General features: G+C 52.3%; 1 protein-coding gene across 6 annotated transcripts in view; it reads right to left on the minus strand.

Annotated features, from left to right (window-relative positions):
- The window catches only part of ARHGAP39 (Rho GTPase activating protein 39), a 57,472-nt gene that overhangs the window by 7,895 nt on the left and 29,886 nt on the right, over positions 1-19,691 (minus strand). For all 6 annotated transcript variants that reach the window (XM_025265651.3, XM_044928378.2, XM_044928382.2 and 3 more), the window contains 2 exons: positions 9,141-10,497; positions 6,906-7,467 (listed from right to left, as the gene is read on the minus strand). In XM_025265651.3, coding sequence (XP_025121436.3) covers positions 6,906-7,467; positions 9,141-10,497 — 1,919 coding nt within the window. The remainder of the gene's footprint in view (positions 1-6,905; positions 7,468-9,140; positions 10,498-19,691) is intronic.

Consider the following 19,691-nt stretch of genomic DNA (forward strand, 5'->3'; position numbering starts at 1 on the left):
AAAAAGAAAATGAAGATCATGGCATCTGGTCCCACCACTTCATGGGAAATAGATGGGGAAACAGTGGAAACAGCGTCAGACTTTTTTTTTCTGGGTTCCAAAATCACTGCAGATGGTGACTGCAGCCATGAAATTAAAAGACGCTTACTCCTTGGAAGGAAAGTTATGACCAACCTAGACAGCATATTCAAAAGCAGAGACGTTACTTTGCCAACAAAGGTCCGTCTAGTCAAGGCTATGATTTTTCCTGTGGTCATGTATGGATGTGAGTTGGACTTGAAGAAGGCTGAGCGCCGAAGAATGGATGCTTTTGAACTGTGGAGCTGGAGAAGACTCTTGAGAGTCCCTTGGACTGCAAGGAGATGCAACCAGTCCATTCTGAAGGAGATCAGCCCTGGGATTTCTTTGGAAGGAATGATGCTAAAGCTGAAACTCCAGTCCTTTGGCCACCTCATGTGAAGAGTTGATTCATTGGAAAAGACCCTGATGCTGGGAGGGATTGGGGGCAGGAGGAGAACGGGACGACAGAGGATAAGAAGGCTGGATGGCATCACTGACTCAATGGACGTGAGTCTCAGTGAGCTCCGGGAGTTGGTGATGGACAGGGAGGCCTGGCATGCTGCGATTCATGGGGTCGCAAAGAGTCGGACACGACTGAGCGACTGATCTGATCTGATCTATTTCTTACTGAGTGATTTTTGGTAGTCTGTGTTCTTAGAGGAATTTGTCTATTTCCTCTAAATTGTCAAATTTACTGACATAAAAGTTGTTCACAGTATTTTTTTATTATCCTTTCAACATCTGTTGAATCTGTAGTGATTTCATCTCTCGTTCTTGAAACTGGTAATTTATGTCTTTTTGTCCTGGTCAGTCTGTATGGAGGTTTGTTAATTTTGTTGACCTCTCAAATAATCAGGTTTTTGTTTCACTGATTTTTCCAGATGGTTTTTTCTGTTTTCTCTTTCATTGATTTCTACTCTAATCATCATTTCCTTTGTTCTCTTTACTTTTGGCATAATTTCCTCTCTCTCTCCTTTCTAACGTTTCTCAGTGTAGGAGCTACGTGATCTATTTCCTAGTACAGACATTAGGTGCTGGAAGTTTCCCTCTAAGAACTGCTTTAGCTCCATCACACTAATTTTAACATGTTTTGTTTCTATTTTCTTTCAGTTCAAAATACTTTCTATATTCTCTTTTCATTTTTATTTGACCCATGAATTGTTCAGTATCATGTTTAGTTTCCAAATACTCAAGGATTTTCCAGATATCTGTGTGCTGCTGATGGTCAGTTTAATTCCATTGTGGTTAGAGGACACACTTTCTTTGACTCATATTCTTTAACTTTTACTGAGACTTGCTTCATGGCTCAGGATATGGATTATTTTTAAAAAGTGGCTGACATTTGAGTCCAGATGCTCTAGGCTTCTCTGGTGGTTCAGACAGTACAGAATCTCCCTGCAATGCAGGAGACCTGGGTTCGATCCCTGGGTTGGGAGGATCCCCTAGAGAAGGCAATGGCCACCCATTCTAGTATTCTTGCCTGGAGAATCCCATGGACAGAGGAGCCTGGCGGGCTACCGTCCATGGGATCCCAAAGAGTCGGACATGACTGAGCAAATAACACACCCGCTCTGAGACCCAGATCCTTGAAGTGTGGCTGCTTTGTTTCTCACGCAGACCTTCAGCTAGGCCCTCTGTTCTCAGCGCCACGGTCACTACCACTTTCACACCACTGCGGAGGATGCTCGCCCCTGCTACTGAACTTCTCAGGCTTTGCCAACTGCTTCAACTTTTCAGCTTCCCCACCGCCTGCTTGGGATCCATGTTTCTTGGTCTGCCAAGTGAGTTTCTCGCCGCTTGTCCATTTGCTTTCCAGCTTCCAAAACATGATTGTTTTTCCTCTTCCCTTGTCTTTGTCCTGGTGGGTTTTAGTATTTTTATTATAATAAAATATACATACCGTAAAACTTGCCATCCTAACAATCTCAAGTGCACATTCAGATCATTAATCGCATTCGTGTCACTGTGTCCCCACCGCCCACCTCCAGCGCTTCTTCCCCAAGTGGGAACTACGGCTCAAACAACTCTCCACTTCTCCTTCCTATAACCTACGGCACCGCCGTTCTGTCTCTCCGAATTTGACTGCTCCAGGGACACGTGGCGCTAGTGGTAAAGAATCCACCTGAAATGCAGGAAAGGCAGATTGGGTCTCTGGGTCGGGAACAGCCCCTGGAGTAGGAAATGGCAAGCCACTCCAGTATTCTTGCCTGGAAATTCCATGGACAGAGGAGCCTGGTGAGCTACAGTCCATGGGGTCGCTAAGAGTCATACATGACTGAGCAACTGAACACACGCAGGGAAGGACCTCATGGGTAGATTCATATATTTGTCTTTTGGGGTCTGGCTTAATTCACTCACCCTAGTGTTTTCAGGGTTCATCTATATCGTAACCTGTGCCAGAATCTCCTTCCCTATTTAAGCTGAGGAAGGCTTTCTTACCTCTCTTTGCTATTCTTTGGAACTCTGCATTGAAATGGGTATATCTTTCCTTTTCTCCTTTCTTTTCGCTTCTCTTTTCACAGCTTTTTGTAAGGTCTCCTCAGACAGCCATTTTGCTTTTTTGCATCTACTTTTCTTGGGGACAGTCTTGCTCCCTGTCTCCTGTACAATGTCACGAACCTTCGTCCACAGTTCATCATAAACAAGAAAGCCTTCCTCAGTGATCAGTGCAAAGAAATAGAGGAAAATAATAGAATGGGAAAAACTAGAGATCTCTTCAAGAAAATTAAGAGATACCAAGGGAACATTTCATGCAAAGATGGGCTCAATAAAGGACAGAAATGGTATGGACCTAACAGAAGCAGAAGATATTAAGAAGAGGTGGCAAGAATACACAGAGGAACTGTACAAAAAAGATCTCCACAACCCAGATAATCACAATGGTGTGATCACTCACCTAGAGCCAGACATCTTGGAATGTGAAGTCAAGTGGGCCTTAAGAAGCATCACTACGAACAAAGCTAGTGGAGGTGATGGAATTCCAGTTGAACTATTTCAAATCCTAAAAGATGGTGCTGTGAAAGTGCTGCACTCAATATGCCAGAAAATTTGGAAAACTCAGCAATGGCCACAGGACTGGAAAAAGTCGGTTTTCATTCCAATCCCAAAGAAAGGCAATGCCAAAGAACGCTCAAACTACCACACAATTGCACTCATCTCACACGCTAGCAAAGTGATGCTCAAAATTCTCCAAGCCAGGCTTCAGCAATACATGAACCATGAACTTCCAGATGTTCAAGCTGGTTTTTAGAAAAGACAGAGGAACCAGAGATCAAATTGCCAACATCCGCTGGATCATCGAAAAAGCAAGAGAGTTCCAGAAAAACATCTATTTCTGTTTTATTGCCTATGCCAAAGCCTTTGACTGTGTGGATCACAATAAACTGTGGAAAATTCTTCAAGAGATGGGAATACCAGACCACCTGACCTGCCTCCTGAGAAACCTGTATGCAGGTCAGGAAGCAACAGTCAGAACTGGACATGGAACAACAGACTGGTTCCAAATAGGAAAAGGAGTACGTCAAGGCTGTATATTGTCACCCTGCTCATTTAACTTACATGCAGAGTACATCATGCAAAATGCTAGGCTGGATGAATCACAAGCTGGAATCAAGACTGCTGGGAGAAGTATCAATAACCTCAGATATGCAGATGTCGCCACCCTTATGGCAGAAAGTGAAGAGGAACTAAAGAGCCTCTTGATGAAAGTGAAAGAGGAGAGTGAAAAAGTTGGCTTAAAGCTCAACATTCAGAAAACGAAGATCATGGCATCCGGTCCCATCGCTTCATGGTAAATAGATGGGGAAAGAGTGGCTGACTATTTCGGGGGGCTCCAAGATCACTGCAGATGGTGACTGCAGCCATGAAATTAAAAGATGCTTACTCCTTGGAAGGAAAGTTATGACCAACCTAGATAGCATATTCAAAAGCAGATACATTACTTTGCCAACAAAGGTCCGTCTAGTCAAGACTATGGTTTTTCCAGTAGTCATGTATGGATGTAAGAGTTGGACTGTAAAGAAAGCTGAGTGCCAAAGACTTGATGCTTTTGAACTGTGGTGTTGGAGAAGACTCTTGAGAGTCCCTTGGACTGCAAGGAGATCCAACCAGTCCATCCTAAAGGAAATCAGTCCTGGGTGTTCACTGGAAGGATTGATGTTGAAGCTCAAATTCCAATACTTTGTCCACCTGATACGAAGAGCTGACTCATTTGAAAAGACCCTGATTCTGGGAAAGATTGAGGGCAGGAGGAGAAGGGGATGACAGAGGATGAGATGGTTGGATGGCATCACTGACTCAACAGACATGAGTTTGAGTGAACTCTGAGAGTTGGCGACGGACAGGGAGGCCTGGCATGCTGCAGTTTATGGGGTTGCAAAGAGTCGGACACAACTAAGCGACTAAACTGAACTGAACTGATTTAGGCTGAATAATACTCCACTGTATATACAGATAACATTCTACTTAATCTGTTCATCCATCAATGGATACCTGGCTGCTTTCTACCTCTTGGCTGTTGTGAACATGGTGCTATGAACACAGGTGTGCAAGTATCTATTCACGTCTCTGCTTTCAGTTATTTCGGGTATTTACTCATAAGTGGAATTGTGGGGTCCTATACTAATTATATTTTTATCTTTTGAGGAATTGCCATTCTATTTTCCATAGTGACTGCAGTATTTCACATTTCCTTGCGAGGTTTCTTTTTTTGTCTTTAAAAGATTCCCTCACTGTTTTTACCATGAACTCAAGGTGGGATGCAAGTAAATGTACGTGTCCAGCCTGCTATCTTTACTCAGAGGATAAACGCCTGCTGCAGGCATGAGGCGCCTGCACTGAGTATCCCTCAGGGCTCCTGCAGGAGCTGCAGTCGGAGCGCTGCCGCCAAGCCCCCGGGACACCTGTGCTGCCAGCATGCTCGGGGGGTCCAGGGCACACAAGCTGTGTCACCTGGGGGTGGCTGGCACAACGATGTGATCATGTGAGACGAGGTTAAGCCAGGGGGGCGGGAGCTCACATGAACTTGGGTTCACTGTGGGGTACCTTGGTCCCTCGAGGTTGTGACCACACAGCAGACGTCACACACATGCTGGCAGACGAACTACAGCTTCTGAGGCCAAGGCAGGGAGCAGCTGGGTGAGGCCCCACGTGGGGGAGCCAGCTCAGCTTTGCCCTCACCACTGCTCCCGGGACAGACTGCATGTCCTTCCAGGCACAGGCTCGTCCCCCTGGGCTGAGGGGGCCTGTCTTTCTGACCAGCGGCCAGCACCCACATTCTCTCAAGGCCGCTCTTCTGGGCTGGTGCTCACCCAGGAGTGGGTCTCACAGCTGGAGACAGGGCTCTGACGGGAGGGCAACCCTGTGCCACTGATGTAAGACCAGACCCCACAGCCCAGACACAGGGCCCAGCTTGCAAAAGCACACAGACCCAGTGTGGTCTGTGGACAGAGACCACTGGGGCTGGGCAAGCATGGCTGCCGGGCTGAGCCTCGATTCCGCCTGGCTCCCACAGCACAGACGTCAGGCCGGAGGCTCACTGACCGCGGAGCCAGCGGCACTGTCCTGCTGGACAGTGCCCGGCTCTGCACAGGCGCCCCGGCGAGAGAGGGGCCGGCCCCGAGCCTCTGGCGTCTGTCCACCGCTCACTCAGCAGCACTGCTGGAGCCCTGCGGGCTGCATGCTAAGCGCTGGAAACACATTTCCAAACCTCCAGCTCACAGCAGGGACATTTCAAGTCCTTTTTGAAAGAGGCTGAGGTGAACCATGAAACTACTGAGGGCCCACCTGCGCCTGGGAAGGTCTAAGAGGACAGAGACAGACAGACCCAGGCCACCTGCCTCACCCTGGGAGCAACCTGGGAGGCCTGTCTGTGGTGTTCAGGGATCGTGCTTCCAAAGGTGCACGCCTGAGTGAAAATGTCAAGACTTCCGAGATGTGCTTACCAACGGCTGGCGTGCTGGACGGTCCCTGTGCTTGACGCGCCTCCCAGGACCCACACTGCCTGCAGCCCTCCCCACTGTGTGCAAGTGCCTCGGCACCCATGGCTGGGCAGGAGCAAGGCCCCAGTCAGGCCAGGCCAGGTGACCACTCGCCCCAAGCCATCTACAGCACAGAGGACACTCAGGAGCACAGAGTGGCTGACGGCCACTGCACGGGCACGTGCTCCTGCAGCCCCACCCTGGCGCTGGCCCAGGCCCAGGACGTGCACCACCTGGCTGGCAGGACTGTGGCCCAGCGTCCTCCCCACGCGGGTCAGGTCAGGGCCACACAGACCTGACACATGGCCTCCAGACGCAGCCTGCACTCGGCCCCAGGCGGCCGTCAGCAGCTTGCTGCTATGACGTTCCCACCCTCTGACCCCTGACGCAGCTGAGGCCATCGCAGCTCACAGCACCACAACAGCCTACTGGTCGCCTCAGCCCTGGTGCTGGGCCAAGTGCCCAGCTCCTTGCTGCTCTCAGAAGCCCTCCTGAAATGGCCTTGAGGGACAGTGTGAGCCCAGCCGGGGTGGATGCAGTAAGTGCCCTCATCAGGCAGGGCCACTGGGATGGGGCCTCTGAGGGAGCAGACGCTGGCTGGTGGGGATGCGGGTGTGACATGCAGCCACATCTCTCAGCCAGCGGCCGGGACGGCGGCACGCCTGGAGCGGCTCTCCTCAGGGCCTCCGTGCTGAGAGGGGATCCCTGAGGACCCTGCGTCCCTGTGGAAGCCAAGGGTGTGCCCTCGAGAGGCGGTGCCTCTGTGTGCCTGCTGCCCGCGGGCCCAGCACTGAGCCCAGGCAGGGGACCTGCCGCAGCCGCCCCTGAGCCAGTGGCAGAGCCAGTGCCCGCCTGGGCCATTCTTACCTTTGGTGTCGTTGACAGGGTCCATGTGCCGGTAGATGTAGCCCTCCAGGTAGGAGTGGAACTTGGGCGTGGGTGGGAAGAAGGCCAGGCAGATGGCCATAAGCTCCCAGCCACGGGCCAGGCTCTCAAGGCGAAAGTTCTCGGTGGTCTGCCGGCACAGCTGGATGTAGAGCTCGTCCCGCAGGCCCTGCACACTCCAGCCTTTGGTGGCGATCTCCAGGGCCACGTGCAGCGGGTCTGCCTTGGCGCGCCGGTCGCCCATGTACATCTGAATCAACTTGAAGACCTCACAGGCCTCTTTCTTCACGTGGCGGTCGCTGGTCACGATCATGGGCTTCTTGATGGACTCGCTGCTCCAGGCCAGCATGTTGGCGATGGACACCTTCCGCCGGAAGAGGCCCTGCGTGTGGGTGTTGAAGTGCTTGGAGGCCCAGTTCTCGATGTCTGTCTCCGAGGATGGCTTGCGGAGAGTGAAGGTGGGGAACACGCAGCTGGCGCTGGGCATCACACTCCGGGCCTGCCGGCTGCTCTCGAACTGGGCGCAGGTGCCAAGGTCCTCAGACTGGGGGACAGAGGGGCCCACATGAGCCAGCCAGTAGAGAGGTGTGGCCCCCACCCCACACAGGCCCAAACGCTGCTGGAGGAGAGAGGCCTGGGACTCAGCTCTGCCCACCTCATCCCAGTCTGCCCGCCTCAGTCCATGCCTGCCCTCCTCACCCATCTGCCTGCCTCAGTCCATGTCCGCCCTCCTCACCCATCTGCCCGCCTCACCCGTCTGCCTGCCTCAGTCCATGTCCACCCTCCTCACCCGTCTGCCCACCTCGCCCGTCTGCCCACCTCAGTCCATGTCCGCCCTCCTCACCCGTCTGCCTGCCTCAATCCATGTCCACTCTCCCCACCCGTCTGCCCACCTCACCCATCCACACGCCTCACCCCTGTCTGCCTGCCTCAGTCCATGTCCACCCTCCTCACCACGGTTTTGCCCACCTCGCCTGTCTGCCCACCTCAGTCCATGTCCGCCCTCCTCACCCGTCTGCCTGCCTCAGTCCATGTCCCTCCTCCTCACCCGTCTGCCCTCCTCACCCGTCTGCCCGCCTCAGCCATGTCTGCTGTCCTCACCTGTCTGCCCATTCGCCCATGGTCCGCCATCCTCACCCTGGTCTAAGTGCCTCACAAGGCTGAGACGGGACCAACCTTTCCCTGGGGGCTTGGCCTCTGGGAGGCACCCACCCTGGTCCAAAGACCAAGGGTCGGGGGGCCAGCAGTCTGGGAGTAGGAGGTGCTCGTGCGGCCCACGGGACACTGCATCCCGGACTCACACGGCCCCCCAGGCAGGGGGCCGACCGTGCGTGAGGGTGGGCAAGAGGGAGAGCGCTGTGGCTTCTGCTGGTTCAAGTGGGAAGGGCAGCCCCTCAAGGACACAGAGAGCCCCAGATTTCAACCGTGCTTGACAGAGGAACGCAACCTTCTCTGGGCCGCCACTGCTGCACCTCCCCAACAAAGACACAAGGATTCCCAGGCATCAGAGGCAGGGGGGAATGCCCCTGGCCCCTCCTTCTCCTGGCAGGTCGTGCCCACACCTGCACGGCCTCCCCAACCCCTGGGGCAGGAAGCCACCTCCCCCGGCAGCACCGGGCATGGACCTCAGTCAGGCCCTTGGAGCCCACGTGTCCTTCTTCCAGATCAGGCTGGGAGCTGGGTGCCACAGGATGCAGCTGCCCACACCCCACCCACCACCCGCCCCCACCCTGCCCGTCTGTCCTGATGCCCTCCTGTGTTACAAGCCACAGACAGAGACGCTGCTCTGAACGCTCCAATCTGGAGTACACTAAGGTGCCCCAGGGGACACTGGCCACCTAAGACGTCCTGGTTCTTGGGCATGGCATGTCTTCTGCATCAGGGCTGGGGGTGCACCTAAGGAGCCTGGCCCTGGAGTCTCTGACCACCAAGGAGGGCCCGGCACTCCACCTGCACGGCTTCTCACTGTGCCTGTTCATAGGTGGGAGGCAGAGGCTCAGGGAGCAGAGGGTGGGTGGCTGCCTCTGCGTCCTGGAATCAGGATGTGCCTTTGGCCCCCTGGTTAGCAGGAGCCGAGGTGAGAGATCTCTGTGCTGGTGGAGACCCCAGCGGCCATCCACCATCTGTCCTCAGGCCCGCCAGAAACTGTGAGGCCACACACGTCTTGGGGTGCTGACCTGCCCCACCCCTGCCCAGGACCCGCCTGTGAGCGCCTACCTGAGAGGGGTGCAGGTAGGGCTCCGGGGAGGCCAGGCTGGTCTGCACGGAGACGCTCTTCTCGAGCAGGACCTGTGGGAAGGCGAGCCTGTCCAAGGCACCCCTCTGCCAGTGCTTGCTCTCCTGCTGGGCCAGCGCCTCATCCTCACTGAAGGCACGCACCACGGGCCCGGGCATGGGCAGCGGCACCGCCCCGTCACTCTCGTAGCCCGAGCCATCCTGCTGCGAGTCCCAGCTGCCCCTCTGCTTCATGTGCAGGTGGGCTTGCTGTGCCTCCCAGGCCAGCCGGGCCTGTGCCAGGAAGGGCTCAGCCGGGCCCCGGTGGCCCTCCCCGTCCCCCGCCTCCCCCTCTGTGCGCTTCATGGGCGTCAGGCCGGGTCCACACAGAGGCCGCTCCTCCGTCAGGGGCTGCTGGCCCAGCGGGTCGCAGTCCCCAGGGCCCTCGGCGGGCGGGGCGCTGGGAGCATGGCACACGGAGGGGTTCCTGCTCTTCCTCTTGCGCGTGCTGGGGGAGTAGCCCGTGGAAGACATGGTGTCCTGCTGGCTAGACCAGGACATGGCATCGTCTTGGGCCTGGGGCAGGGGCGTGGGCGGTGGGGCGGGCCGCAGCTCGGGCCCCTCCATGCTGCTATAGTCCCCAGACACGACCCCCAGCGAGGACGTGGCCCCCAGGCGCTGGTCACGCAGCAGGCAGGGGCTGGGCTGCAGGGACAGCGAGCCGCCCCCCGGGTGAGGCGTGTACTTGTGCCGCGGGCCTGCCCGCAGCTTGGGGCTGGAGCTGGCCTGCTCCACGTACACCAGCTGCCGCACGTACTCCTTGCCGGCAGGGCTGTACTCCAGGCTCAGGTAGCGCTCTGGGCACTTCTGCCTGGTGAGCACCAGCTGCTGGTAGGGCGACGCGGAGGCTGCCTTGGGTGGCTTGCGGCCAGGAGACCGCCGGGGCGAGCCGGCCTCAAACTGCACATCCATGGGGGGTTCGTCGTAGAGCGGGGCCTGGTACTCCACGGGGGGCTCCTCATAGAGGGGGGGCTCGTAGGCGTAGCGTGGTGAGGAAGGCTGCGAGTCTCCAGTGGGCCGGCGGGGCTGGGCCAGCAGCGGGGAGCAGCTCCCTAGCTCAGCCCTCTTCGGGAAAGGCGACGGCCTCCGCTCCGGGAAGAAGACGGGGCTGTCCGCGTCAGGGGTGAAGGTCTGCAGGCTGGGCGAGTGCTGTCCTCCGGAGGGCCTGCGGGAGCGACCCCCAGGCTGGCTGTCCAGGGCGTAGCCATTGCCCTGGGGGGAGAGGAAGCTGGGCTCCCTGTCGGCAACTTTGATGAGCATGCGCTCCTTGGTGCCCGAGTTCCAGCGGAGAGAGGAGGTCCTGGTAGGGGGTGGGGAGCAGGTTACCTGAGGAGGTCCTGGGGGGGGCAGGTTACCTGGGGAGTTGGCCAGGGGGCAGGTGACCTGGAGGGAGCCCTGGGGGGAGCAGGTTGCGGGCGGGGGGCAGTCCTGGGCAGGTTACCTGGGGGGAGCAGGTTATGTGGGGGGCAGTCCTGGGGAGAGCAGGTTACCTGGGGGAATCCTGAGGGGGGGGGCAGATTACCTGGGGGGAGTTCTGGGGGAGGTTACCTGGGGGGATCCTGGGGGAGCAGGTTACCTGGGGGGGGGTCCTGGGGAGAGGTTACCTGGGGGGGTCCTGGGGGGAGCAGGTTACTTGGGGGTTCCTGGGGAGAGGTTACCTGGGGAGTTGGCCAGGGGGCAGGTTATCTGGAGGGGGGGATCCTGGGGGCAGGTTACCTGGAGGGAGCCCTGGGGGGAGCAGGTTACCTGGAGGGGGGTCCTGAGGGTAACAGGTTACCTAGAGGGTTCCTGGGGGGAACAGGTTACCTGGGGGGGTCGGGGGGGTAGCAGGTTACCTGGGGGGGTTCCTGGGGGGAGCAGGTTACATGGGGGGGCAGTCCTGGGGGTAGCAGGTTACCTGGGGGGGTCCTGGGGGGGGTCCTGAGGGGAGCAAGTTACCTGGGGGGAGGTTACCTGGGGGTGTCCTGGGGGGAGTCCTGGAGGGAATAGGTTACCTGAGAAGGTCCTGGGCGGGGGCAGGTTACCTGAGGGGAGTCTGGTGGGGGCAGGTTCCCGGGGTGAGGTGGAAATCTGACCCCTTCGCCAGCCTGGACCCTGACCACCCCCCTTGACCTCACGGGTGTGTGAGGTCAGCCCAGAAGGCCTGGTCGTCTCTCACTGTCCTCTTCACAGCTGCCCCAGGGGCTGCAGGCTGTGGGGCCTGGTACTGCCGGGTGCTGTGATGAGCTGTGATGAGCTGTGAACCTTTCACTGCTGAGGCCCTGACCCCGGGTCGTGCAGCCTGGAGCAGCTGCCCCCTGGCCTGGGAGCCCCCCTCACACACTTCCCAGGTCAGCCCGGCAGCCCTCCAGGGGCTCTCCTACTGCTGCCCATGGGGACGCTCCTCCAGGGCCCCTGTGAGAGGCTCTGCTCTGGTCCCAGGCCAGAACCAAGCACAGAACTACTCCTGGACGGAAGTGCTGGGGGCCAGGGGGCTCCCAGAGGCCTCTGTGGCTTTGGAATCCTGGGCTCAGCACCCTCCCCACTCCCGCAACACAGCCGATCATCCTGTAGCGCAGCACCTCTCAGGGCCTGGACTCCCAACCACAGGCCCCCGTGAGTCCAGAAGGGCTGACTGCCTTGCTAGCACTGCCCACCGCCATGCTCAGCACTCTGCACCTGGACCGAGATGGTAAAACCGCTCCCCGTTCCTAAGGGCACCTGTGGCCCCAGGGAGTTGTGTGCCCAGATCCTGGCCCCTCCACCTAGCAGGGGGCACTAGGGGTGTTCAGGCTCTTCTGAGTCTCATTTGCCTGATGACAACACGGAGACGCTGCCCCTGGCGATACAGGGACTTGATCACACACCGTGCCCACCAACTAACGGTCAGCCCCATGTCCCACGGCTGTACCAGCCATGACACGGCAGACCAAGAGGCCCAGAGCCGTGCGCGAGGCTCCCCGCTTCCAACTGCCCCCTCAAGAAACTCCCAGCTGCTTTAAAGATTTCCTTCTAAGAATACACCTGCAATGCGCAAGACCTGTGTTCGATCCCTGGGTTGGGGAGATCCCCTGGAGAGGGCAAAGTATTCTGGCCTGGAGAATTCCATGGACTGTATAGTCCACGGGGTCACAAAGAGTCGGACATGACTGAGTGACTTTCACTTTCTACATTTAGTTCTACATCTGGAACCTTTGCGTCAGTGTCTCTGCTTCATAGCACTTCTTCAGTCTGTGGTCTGACATATTTTATGATTTCTGGAAACTCCTGACCATATCTTTAAAAATATTACTTCCATCCCGTTTCCTCTCTCCTTCTCTGGGAGTCAGGTGCTGTCCTCTGCACTGAGCTCCACAAAGTTGCAGGCTGTGTCCTGTGCTTCTCATCCCCTGGACTCTCCACACTGCAGACATTTTTCTGATCTACCGTCTAATTTACTAACCTTTTAAGAATCCATCTACTGAGTTCTTACTTTTCTTATTATATTTTTTTCAGTTCTAGAGTATCTATTGATATACAATTTTTTTTAACAGTACTTTGAGGTTCACAGCAAAACCGAGCAGAAAAAAATGTACATTTCCGATGTACCCCCTGTACCTACTCACACAAAGCTTCCCCGATTATCAGCATTTTGCAAGAGACAGAACATCTACTGTCAACTGATGGACCAGCACTAACACATTATAATCAACCAAAATTCTTAGTTGATATCAGGGCTCACTCTTACTGTTGTACATTCTGTGGGTTTGCATAAATGTAGAGACACGTGTCCACCGTTGTAGTGTTGTACAGAGCATTTTTCTTTGCCCCCCAAACCCACATGCTCTGTCTGTTCATCCCCCTCCCCAAATCCCTGGCAACCACTGATCTTTTCACTGTCTCCATAGGAGGCAAATCTAAAGCCAAATCAACGAGCAAATCTTTGGCCTCCAAAAAAGGCAATCTGAAAACCTACATACTCTGACTCCAGAATGTCAGGAGTGGAATCACGCAGTGTACAGGCTCTCAGGCTGGTGTCTTCGCTTTGTGACATGCACTTAAGCTCCTCAGTGACTCTTCACGGCTGACAGCTCATTTCTTTTTAGTGTTGTATAAGCCATTGTCTGGATGGACCACAGTTTACTTCTCTATTCACCTACTGAAGGACATCTTGTTTTGGCAACTATGAATAAAGATGCTAAAAACATCTGTGTGCAGGATTTGATATGAACATAAAATGTCAAACTCCTTTTGGTAAATACCAAGGAGTAGTACTGCCAAATCATTTAGAGTATATTCAGGGTTTTAAAAGAATATATTTATTATTTATGGCCGAGTCAGGTCTTAGTTGCAGTACGTGAAATCTGCATTGCATCATGCTGGATCTTTCCCTGCAGTGCAAAGGCGTCCTCCAGTCATGGCACACAGGCTCAGTAGTTGTGGCACGTGGGCTCAGCGGCTGTGGTGCATGGGCTCAGTACTTGGGTGCTCAGGCTTAGCTGCTCTGTGGCATGTGGAATCCTAGTTTCCCAACCAGACACTGAACCTGACTCCCCTTGCCTTGGAAGGGGGGATTCTTAACCACCGAACCCCAGGGAGTCCCTGTGTTCAGTCTTAGCAGCTGCAGCCTCCTGCGCTCCCACCAGCACTGACCGCGGGTTCTCTTGCTCCGCACCCTCGCCAGCACCTGGTGTCAGAGTGCTCACCTTCTGGCTCCTCTAACAGGCCTGCAGAGGTATCTCACTCTTGTTTTACTTTGCATTTCCTGCTGACAAGTGATGTGGAGCATCTTTCACATGCTTTTCTGTGCCAACAGTATAGTTCTTTGCTGAGGTGTCTGTTCAGCTCTTTGGCCTATTTTAAAAGCAGGTTGTTTTCTTACTGCTGCATTTTAAGAATTCTTTGTATATTTCAGATTACGGTCCTTTACCATTTGTGTCTATTGCAAACATTTTCTCCTAGTTGGTCTTTCGCAGAGCAGAAATTTTTAATTTTAACATAGTCCAGCTTATCAATTGTTTCTTTCATGAATCGTGCCTTTAATGTTATATCTAGAAAGTCATTGCCAAACCCAAGGTCATCTGGGTTTTCTCCTCTGTTACCTTCTAGGAGATAGTTTTGTGTTCCCATTCAGGTCTGTGATCTATCTTGAGTTAATTTCCATGAAGGGTGTAAGGTCCACGTCCAGATTCACTTTCTTGCATGTGGATGTCCAGGTGTTCCAGCAATGTCTCTTAAGAGACCATCTTGGCTCCACTGCATTGCTTTTACCCCTTCATCAAAGGTCCGCTGATGATATTCATGGTGGTCTATTGATTGTCTCCAAAATCACTGCAGATGGTGACTGTAGCCATGAAATTAAAAGACGCTTACTCCTTGGAAGGAAAGTTATGACCAACCTAGATAGCATATTCAAAAGCAGAGACATTACTTTGCCAACAAAGGTCCGTCTAGTCAAGGCTATGGTTTTTCCGGTGGTCATGTATGGATGTGAGAGTTGGACTGTGAAGAAGGCTGAGCGCCGAAGAATTGATGCTTTTGAATTGTGGTGTTGGAGAAGACTCTTGAGAGTCCCTTGGACTGCAAGGAGATCCAACCAGTCCATTGTGAAGGAGATCAGCCCTGGGATTTCTTTGGAAGGAATGATGCTAAAGCTGAAACTCCAGTCCTTTGGCCACCTCGTGCGAAGAACTGACTCATTGGAAAAGACTCTGATGCTGGGAGGGATTGGGGGCAGGAGGAGAAGAGGACCACAGAGGATGAGATGGTTGGATGGCATCACTGACTTGACACACGTGAGTCTGAGTGAACTCCGGGACTTGGTGATGGACAGGGAGGCCTGGCATGCTGCGATTCATGGGGTCGCAAAGAGTCGGACACGGCTGAGCGACTGAACTGACTGGTCGTCTCTCCATTCTATTCTATTAATGTGTCTATTCTTTACCAACACCACCCTGTCTTGCTTACAACAGCGTTACAGGGAGTCTTGGGACTCAGGTAGTATTATTCCTCCAACTTTGTCCTCCTTGAATATTGTGTTGGCTGTCCTAGGTCTTCTGCCTCTCTAGAGAAATCTTATTATCACTTTGTCAATATCCACAAAACCACCTGCTGGGATTCTGACTGAGACTGCATGGAATCTATAGGTCAAGTTGGAAAGAGTAGAGTCCTTCCTCCACTTGTTTAGTTCTTCTGTGATATCTTTCATCAGAATTTTACAGTTTTCCTTATATAGATTTTGTACATATTTTGTCACATTTACACCTAAGTATTTCATTCTGGGTGATACTAATGTAAATGCTACTGTTTCTAACTTCATATTCCACTTGTTCGTTGCCAGTATATACGAAAGCAATGGACTTTTGCATATTTAGCTTATATCTTACTACCTAGCTACAACCACTTAGTTCTAGGAGTTTGCCAATTCTTTAAGATTTTTTACATAGGTGATCAAGTCATCTGCAAGCAAAGACAGTTTTATGTTTTCCTCCCCAACCTGTATACTCTGTGTTTCCTTTTCTTGTGTTACTGCATTAGCAAAGAGCTCCAATACGATGCTGAGCACCAGAGGTCAGAAGGGAAACCCTTGCCTTGCTTCTGATCTTAGTGGAAAAGCTTTGAGCTTCTCACTACTAAGTATGATGTTAGCTGTAAATTTTTTGTAGATATTCTTCATCAAGTTAAGGGAGTTCCTCTCTTTTTGGGTGGCACTAGTGGTAAAGCACCCACCTGCCAATGTAGGAGATGTAAGAGACACAGATTTGAGCCCTGGGTTGGGAAGATCCCCTGGAGAAGGGCATGGCAACCCACTCCAATGTTCTTGCCTGGAGAATCCCATGGACAGAGGAGCCTTGTGGGCTACAGTCCATGAGGTTGCAAAGAGTCAGATGGGACTGAAGTAATTAAGCACACACATATTCCTACTTTACTGAGTTTGTTTTTAAATTAAGGTTGGCTGTTGGATTTTACCAAATGCTTTTTTTGCAACTGTTGATATGATCATAAGTGAAAATGAAAGTCGCTCAGTCATGTCCAACTCTTTGCAACCCCATGGACTGTACAGTCCATGGAATTCTCCAGGCCAGAATACTGGAGTGGGTAGTCTTTCTCTTCTCCAGGGGATCTTCCCAAGCTAGGGATCGAACCCAAGTCTCCCACATTGCAGGTGGATTCTTTACCAGCTGAGCCACTAGGGAAGCCCAAGAATACAGGAGTGGGTAGCCTATCCCTTCACCAGCAGATCTTCCCTACACAGGAATTGAACTGGGGTCTCCTGCATTACAGGCAGATTCTTTACCAACTGAGCTATGATTTTTCATCTCTGGCCTACTGATGTAATGGATTATATTGACTCTCAAATGCTGAACCAACCTTGCATACCTAGGATAAATCTCACTTGGTTATGATATATAATTCTTTTTATACATTGGTAAAGAAATACAAAAAAGCAAAATGGCTGTCTGGGGAGACCTTACAAATAGCTGTGAAAAGAAGAGAAGTGAAAAGCAAAGGAGAAAAGGAAAGATATAAGCATCTGAATGCAGAGTTTCAAAGAATAGCAAGAAGAGATAAGAAAGCCTTCTTCAGCGATCAATGCAAAGAAATAGAGGAAAACAACAGAATGGGAAAGACTAGAGATCTCTTCAAGAAAATCAGAGATACCAAAGCAACATTTCATGCAAAGATGGGCTCAATAAAGGGCAGAAATGGTACGGACCTAACAGAAGCAGAAGATATTAAGAAGAGATGGCAAGAATACACAGAAGAACTGTACAAAAAAGATCTTCACAACCCAGATAATCACGATGGTGTGATCACTGACCTAGAGCCAGACATCCTGGAATGTGAAGTCAAGTGGGCCTTAGAAAGCATCGCTACGAACAAAGCTAGTGGAGGTGATAGAATTCCAGTTGAGCTATTCCAAATCCTGAAAGATGATGCTGTGAAAGTGCTGCACTCGATATGCCAGAAAATTTGGAAAACTCAGCAGTGGCCACAGGACTGGAAAAGGTCCGTTTTCATTCCAATCCCAAAGAAAGGCAATGCCAAAGAATGCTCAAACTACCGCACAATTGCACTCATCTCACACGCTAGTAAAGTAATGCTCAAAATTCTCCAAGCCAGGCTTCAGCAATATGTGAACCGTGAACTTCCTGATGTTCAAGCTGGTTTTAGAAAAGGCAGAGGAACCAGAGGTCAAATTGCCAACATCCGCTGGATCATGGAAAAAGCAAGAGAGTTCCAGAAAAACATCTATTTCTGCTTTATTGACTATGTCAAAGCCTTTGACTGTGTGGATCACAATAAACTGTGGAAAATTCTTCAAGAGATGGGAATACCAGACCACCTGATCTGCCTCTTGAGAAATTCCTATGCAGGTCAGGAAGCAACAGTCAGAACTGGACATGCAACAACAGACTGGTTCCAAATAGGAAAAGGAGTACGTCAAGGCTGTATATTGTCACCCTGCTTATTTAACCTATATGCAGAGTACATCATGAGAAACACTGGACTGGAAGAAACACAAGCTGGAATCAAGATTGCCGGGAGAAATATCAATCACCTCAGATATGCAGATGACACCACCCTTATGGCAGAAAGTGAAGAGGAACTCAAAGGCCTCTTGATGAAAGTGAAAGTGGAGAGTGAAAAAGTTGGCTTAAAGCTCAACATTCAGAAAACGAAGATCATGGCATCCGGTCCCACCACTTCATGGGAAATAGATGGGGAAACAGTGGAAACAGTGTCAGACTTTATTTTTCTGGGCTCCAAAATCACTGCAGATGGTGACTGCAGCCATGAAATTAAAAGACGCTTACTCCTTGGAAGGAAAGTTATGACCAACCTAGATAGCATATTCAAAAGCAGAGACATTACTTTGCCAACAAAGGTTCGTCTAGTCAAGGCTATGGTTTTTCCTGTGGTCATGTATGGATGTGAGAGTTGGACTGTGAAGAAGGCTGAGCGTCAAAGAATTGATGCTTTTGAACTGTGTTGTTGGAGAAGACTCTTGAGAGTCCCTTGGACTGCAAAGAGATCCAACCAGTCCATTGTGAAGGAGATCAGCCCTGGGATTTCTTTGGAAGGAATGATGCTAAAGCTGAAACTCCGGTACTTTGGCCACCTCATGCGAAGAGTTGACTCACTGGAAAAGACTCTGATGCTGGGAGGGATTGGGGGCAAGAGGAGAAGGGGACGACAGAGGATGAGATGGCTGGATGGCATCACTGACTTGATGGACATGAGTCTGAGTGAACTCCGGGACTTGGTGATGGACAGGGAGGCCTGGCATGCTGCGATTCATGGGGTCGCAAAGAGTCAGACACGACTGAGCGACTGATCTGATCTGATACATTGGTAGATTTGATTTCCTAATATATTTTTGAGGATTTTTACATCTATGTTCATGAGAGAGACAGGTCTGTAGTTTTCTTTTCTTGTGTTTTTCTGATTTGGATATTAGAGTAATACTGGCTTCACAGAACAAGAAAGTATTCCCTCGGCATCTATCTTCTGAAAGAGATTGTAGAGAACTCATAAAATTTCTTCCATGTATATTTGGTAGAACTCACCAGTGAACCCATTTAGAACTTCTGCTTTCTTTTTTGGAAGATTATTAATTATTGATTCAATCTCTTTTAACAGATATAGACCTATTCAGACTGTGTATTTCTTCTTCTATGAGTTTTGGCAAACTGTATCTTTTAAGGAATTGGTTTATTTTGCCGAGGTTAACAAGCTTGTGTGTACAGCCTTGTTCAGAGCCTTCCTGTCCCCTTTGAGGCTCCTGAGGCAGAATCACGTCTTCTGGACTGCACCGGCTGTCAGACCACGGCCACAGGTCTTGGCTCCTCTGTGGATCTCTGATGCCTGCGGAAATTTGGTCTATTTTGTTCTTGTACAAGCTGGTCTCAGGTAAGTGAATCCACCATCACAGAAAGTAGAAATCCCAAGTATCCAAAGAAACCAACTGTGTACTCTGGTCCTGTGCCTCTGTCCTCTGACTGAACCACGAGTCCTAACTGTTGGCCGTGGGTAAGGCAGGACTGAGAGAACCAGGGTGAGAGTGAGCAGGGCTCGGGAGGCAGGCTCCCTTCGGGAATTCAGCTCTTGGTTGCCAGAGGCTGCTCCTGGCCAGCCGCACAGGCCAGCCAAGCAGAGCAGAGAATGGTAGGCAGTGTGCCCGCAGACCTGGAGAACCAGCCCTGGAGTCTGAGAGATCCAGGGCTGAACTCCAGCCTGTAGTTCCTGGGCTGTGGGGCATCACCTCCCACTTCCACCCCAGTCCTCACGAGTTCTTGCGAGGACTAAAAGCAGGACATGTGGAAAATCACGGTGTTGGTTCAGCAGGGGCACACAGGAGACACTGCACATGGTCCACCGCCCAGCAAATGCGGGCAGGGCTGCAGCAACCAGATAGGAGGGAGCCAAGGCAGAGGCAGGCACGAGGCAGCAGGAAGGCGGGTGCCGGCCTGTTTCAGGAAACGCGCCCCCAGCGGCCCAGAGACGATGCCCCTCAGCGCCCCAAGGCCCAGC

This window comes from Bubalus bubalis, chromosome 15 (assembly GCF_019923935.1).
Source record: "Bubalus bubalis isolate 160015118507 breed Murrah chromosome 15, NDDB_SH_1, whole genome shotgun sequence".
Taxonomy (NCBI): domain Eukaryota; kingdom Metazoa; phylum Chordata; class Mammalia; order Artiodactyla; family Bovidae; genus Bubalus; species Bubalus bubalis.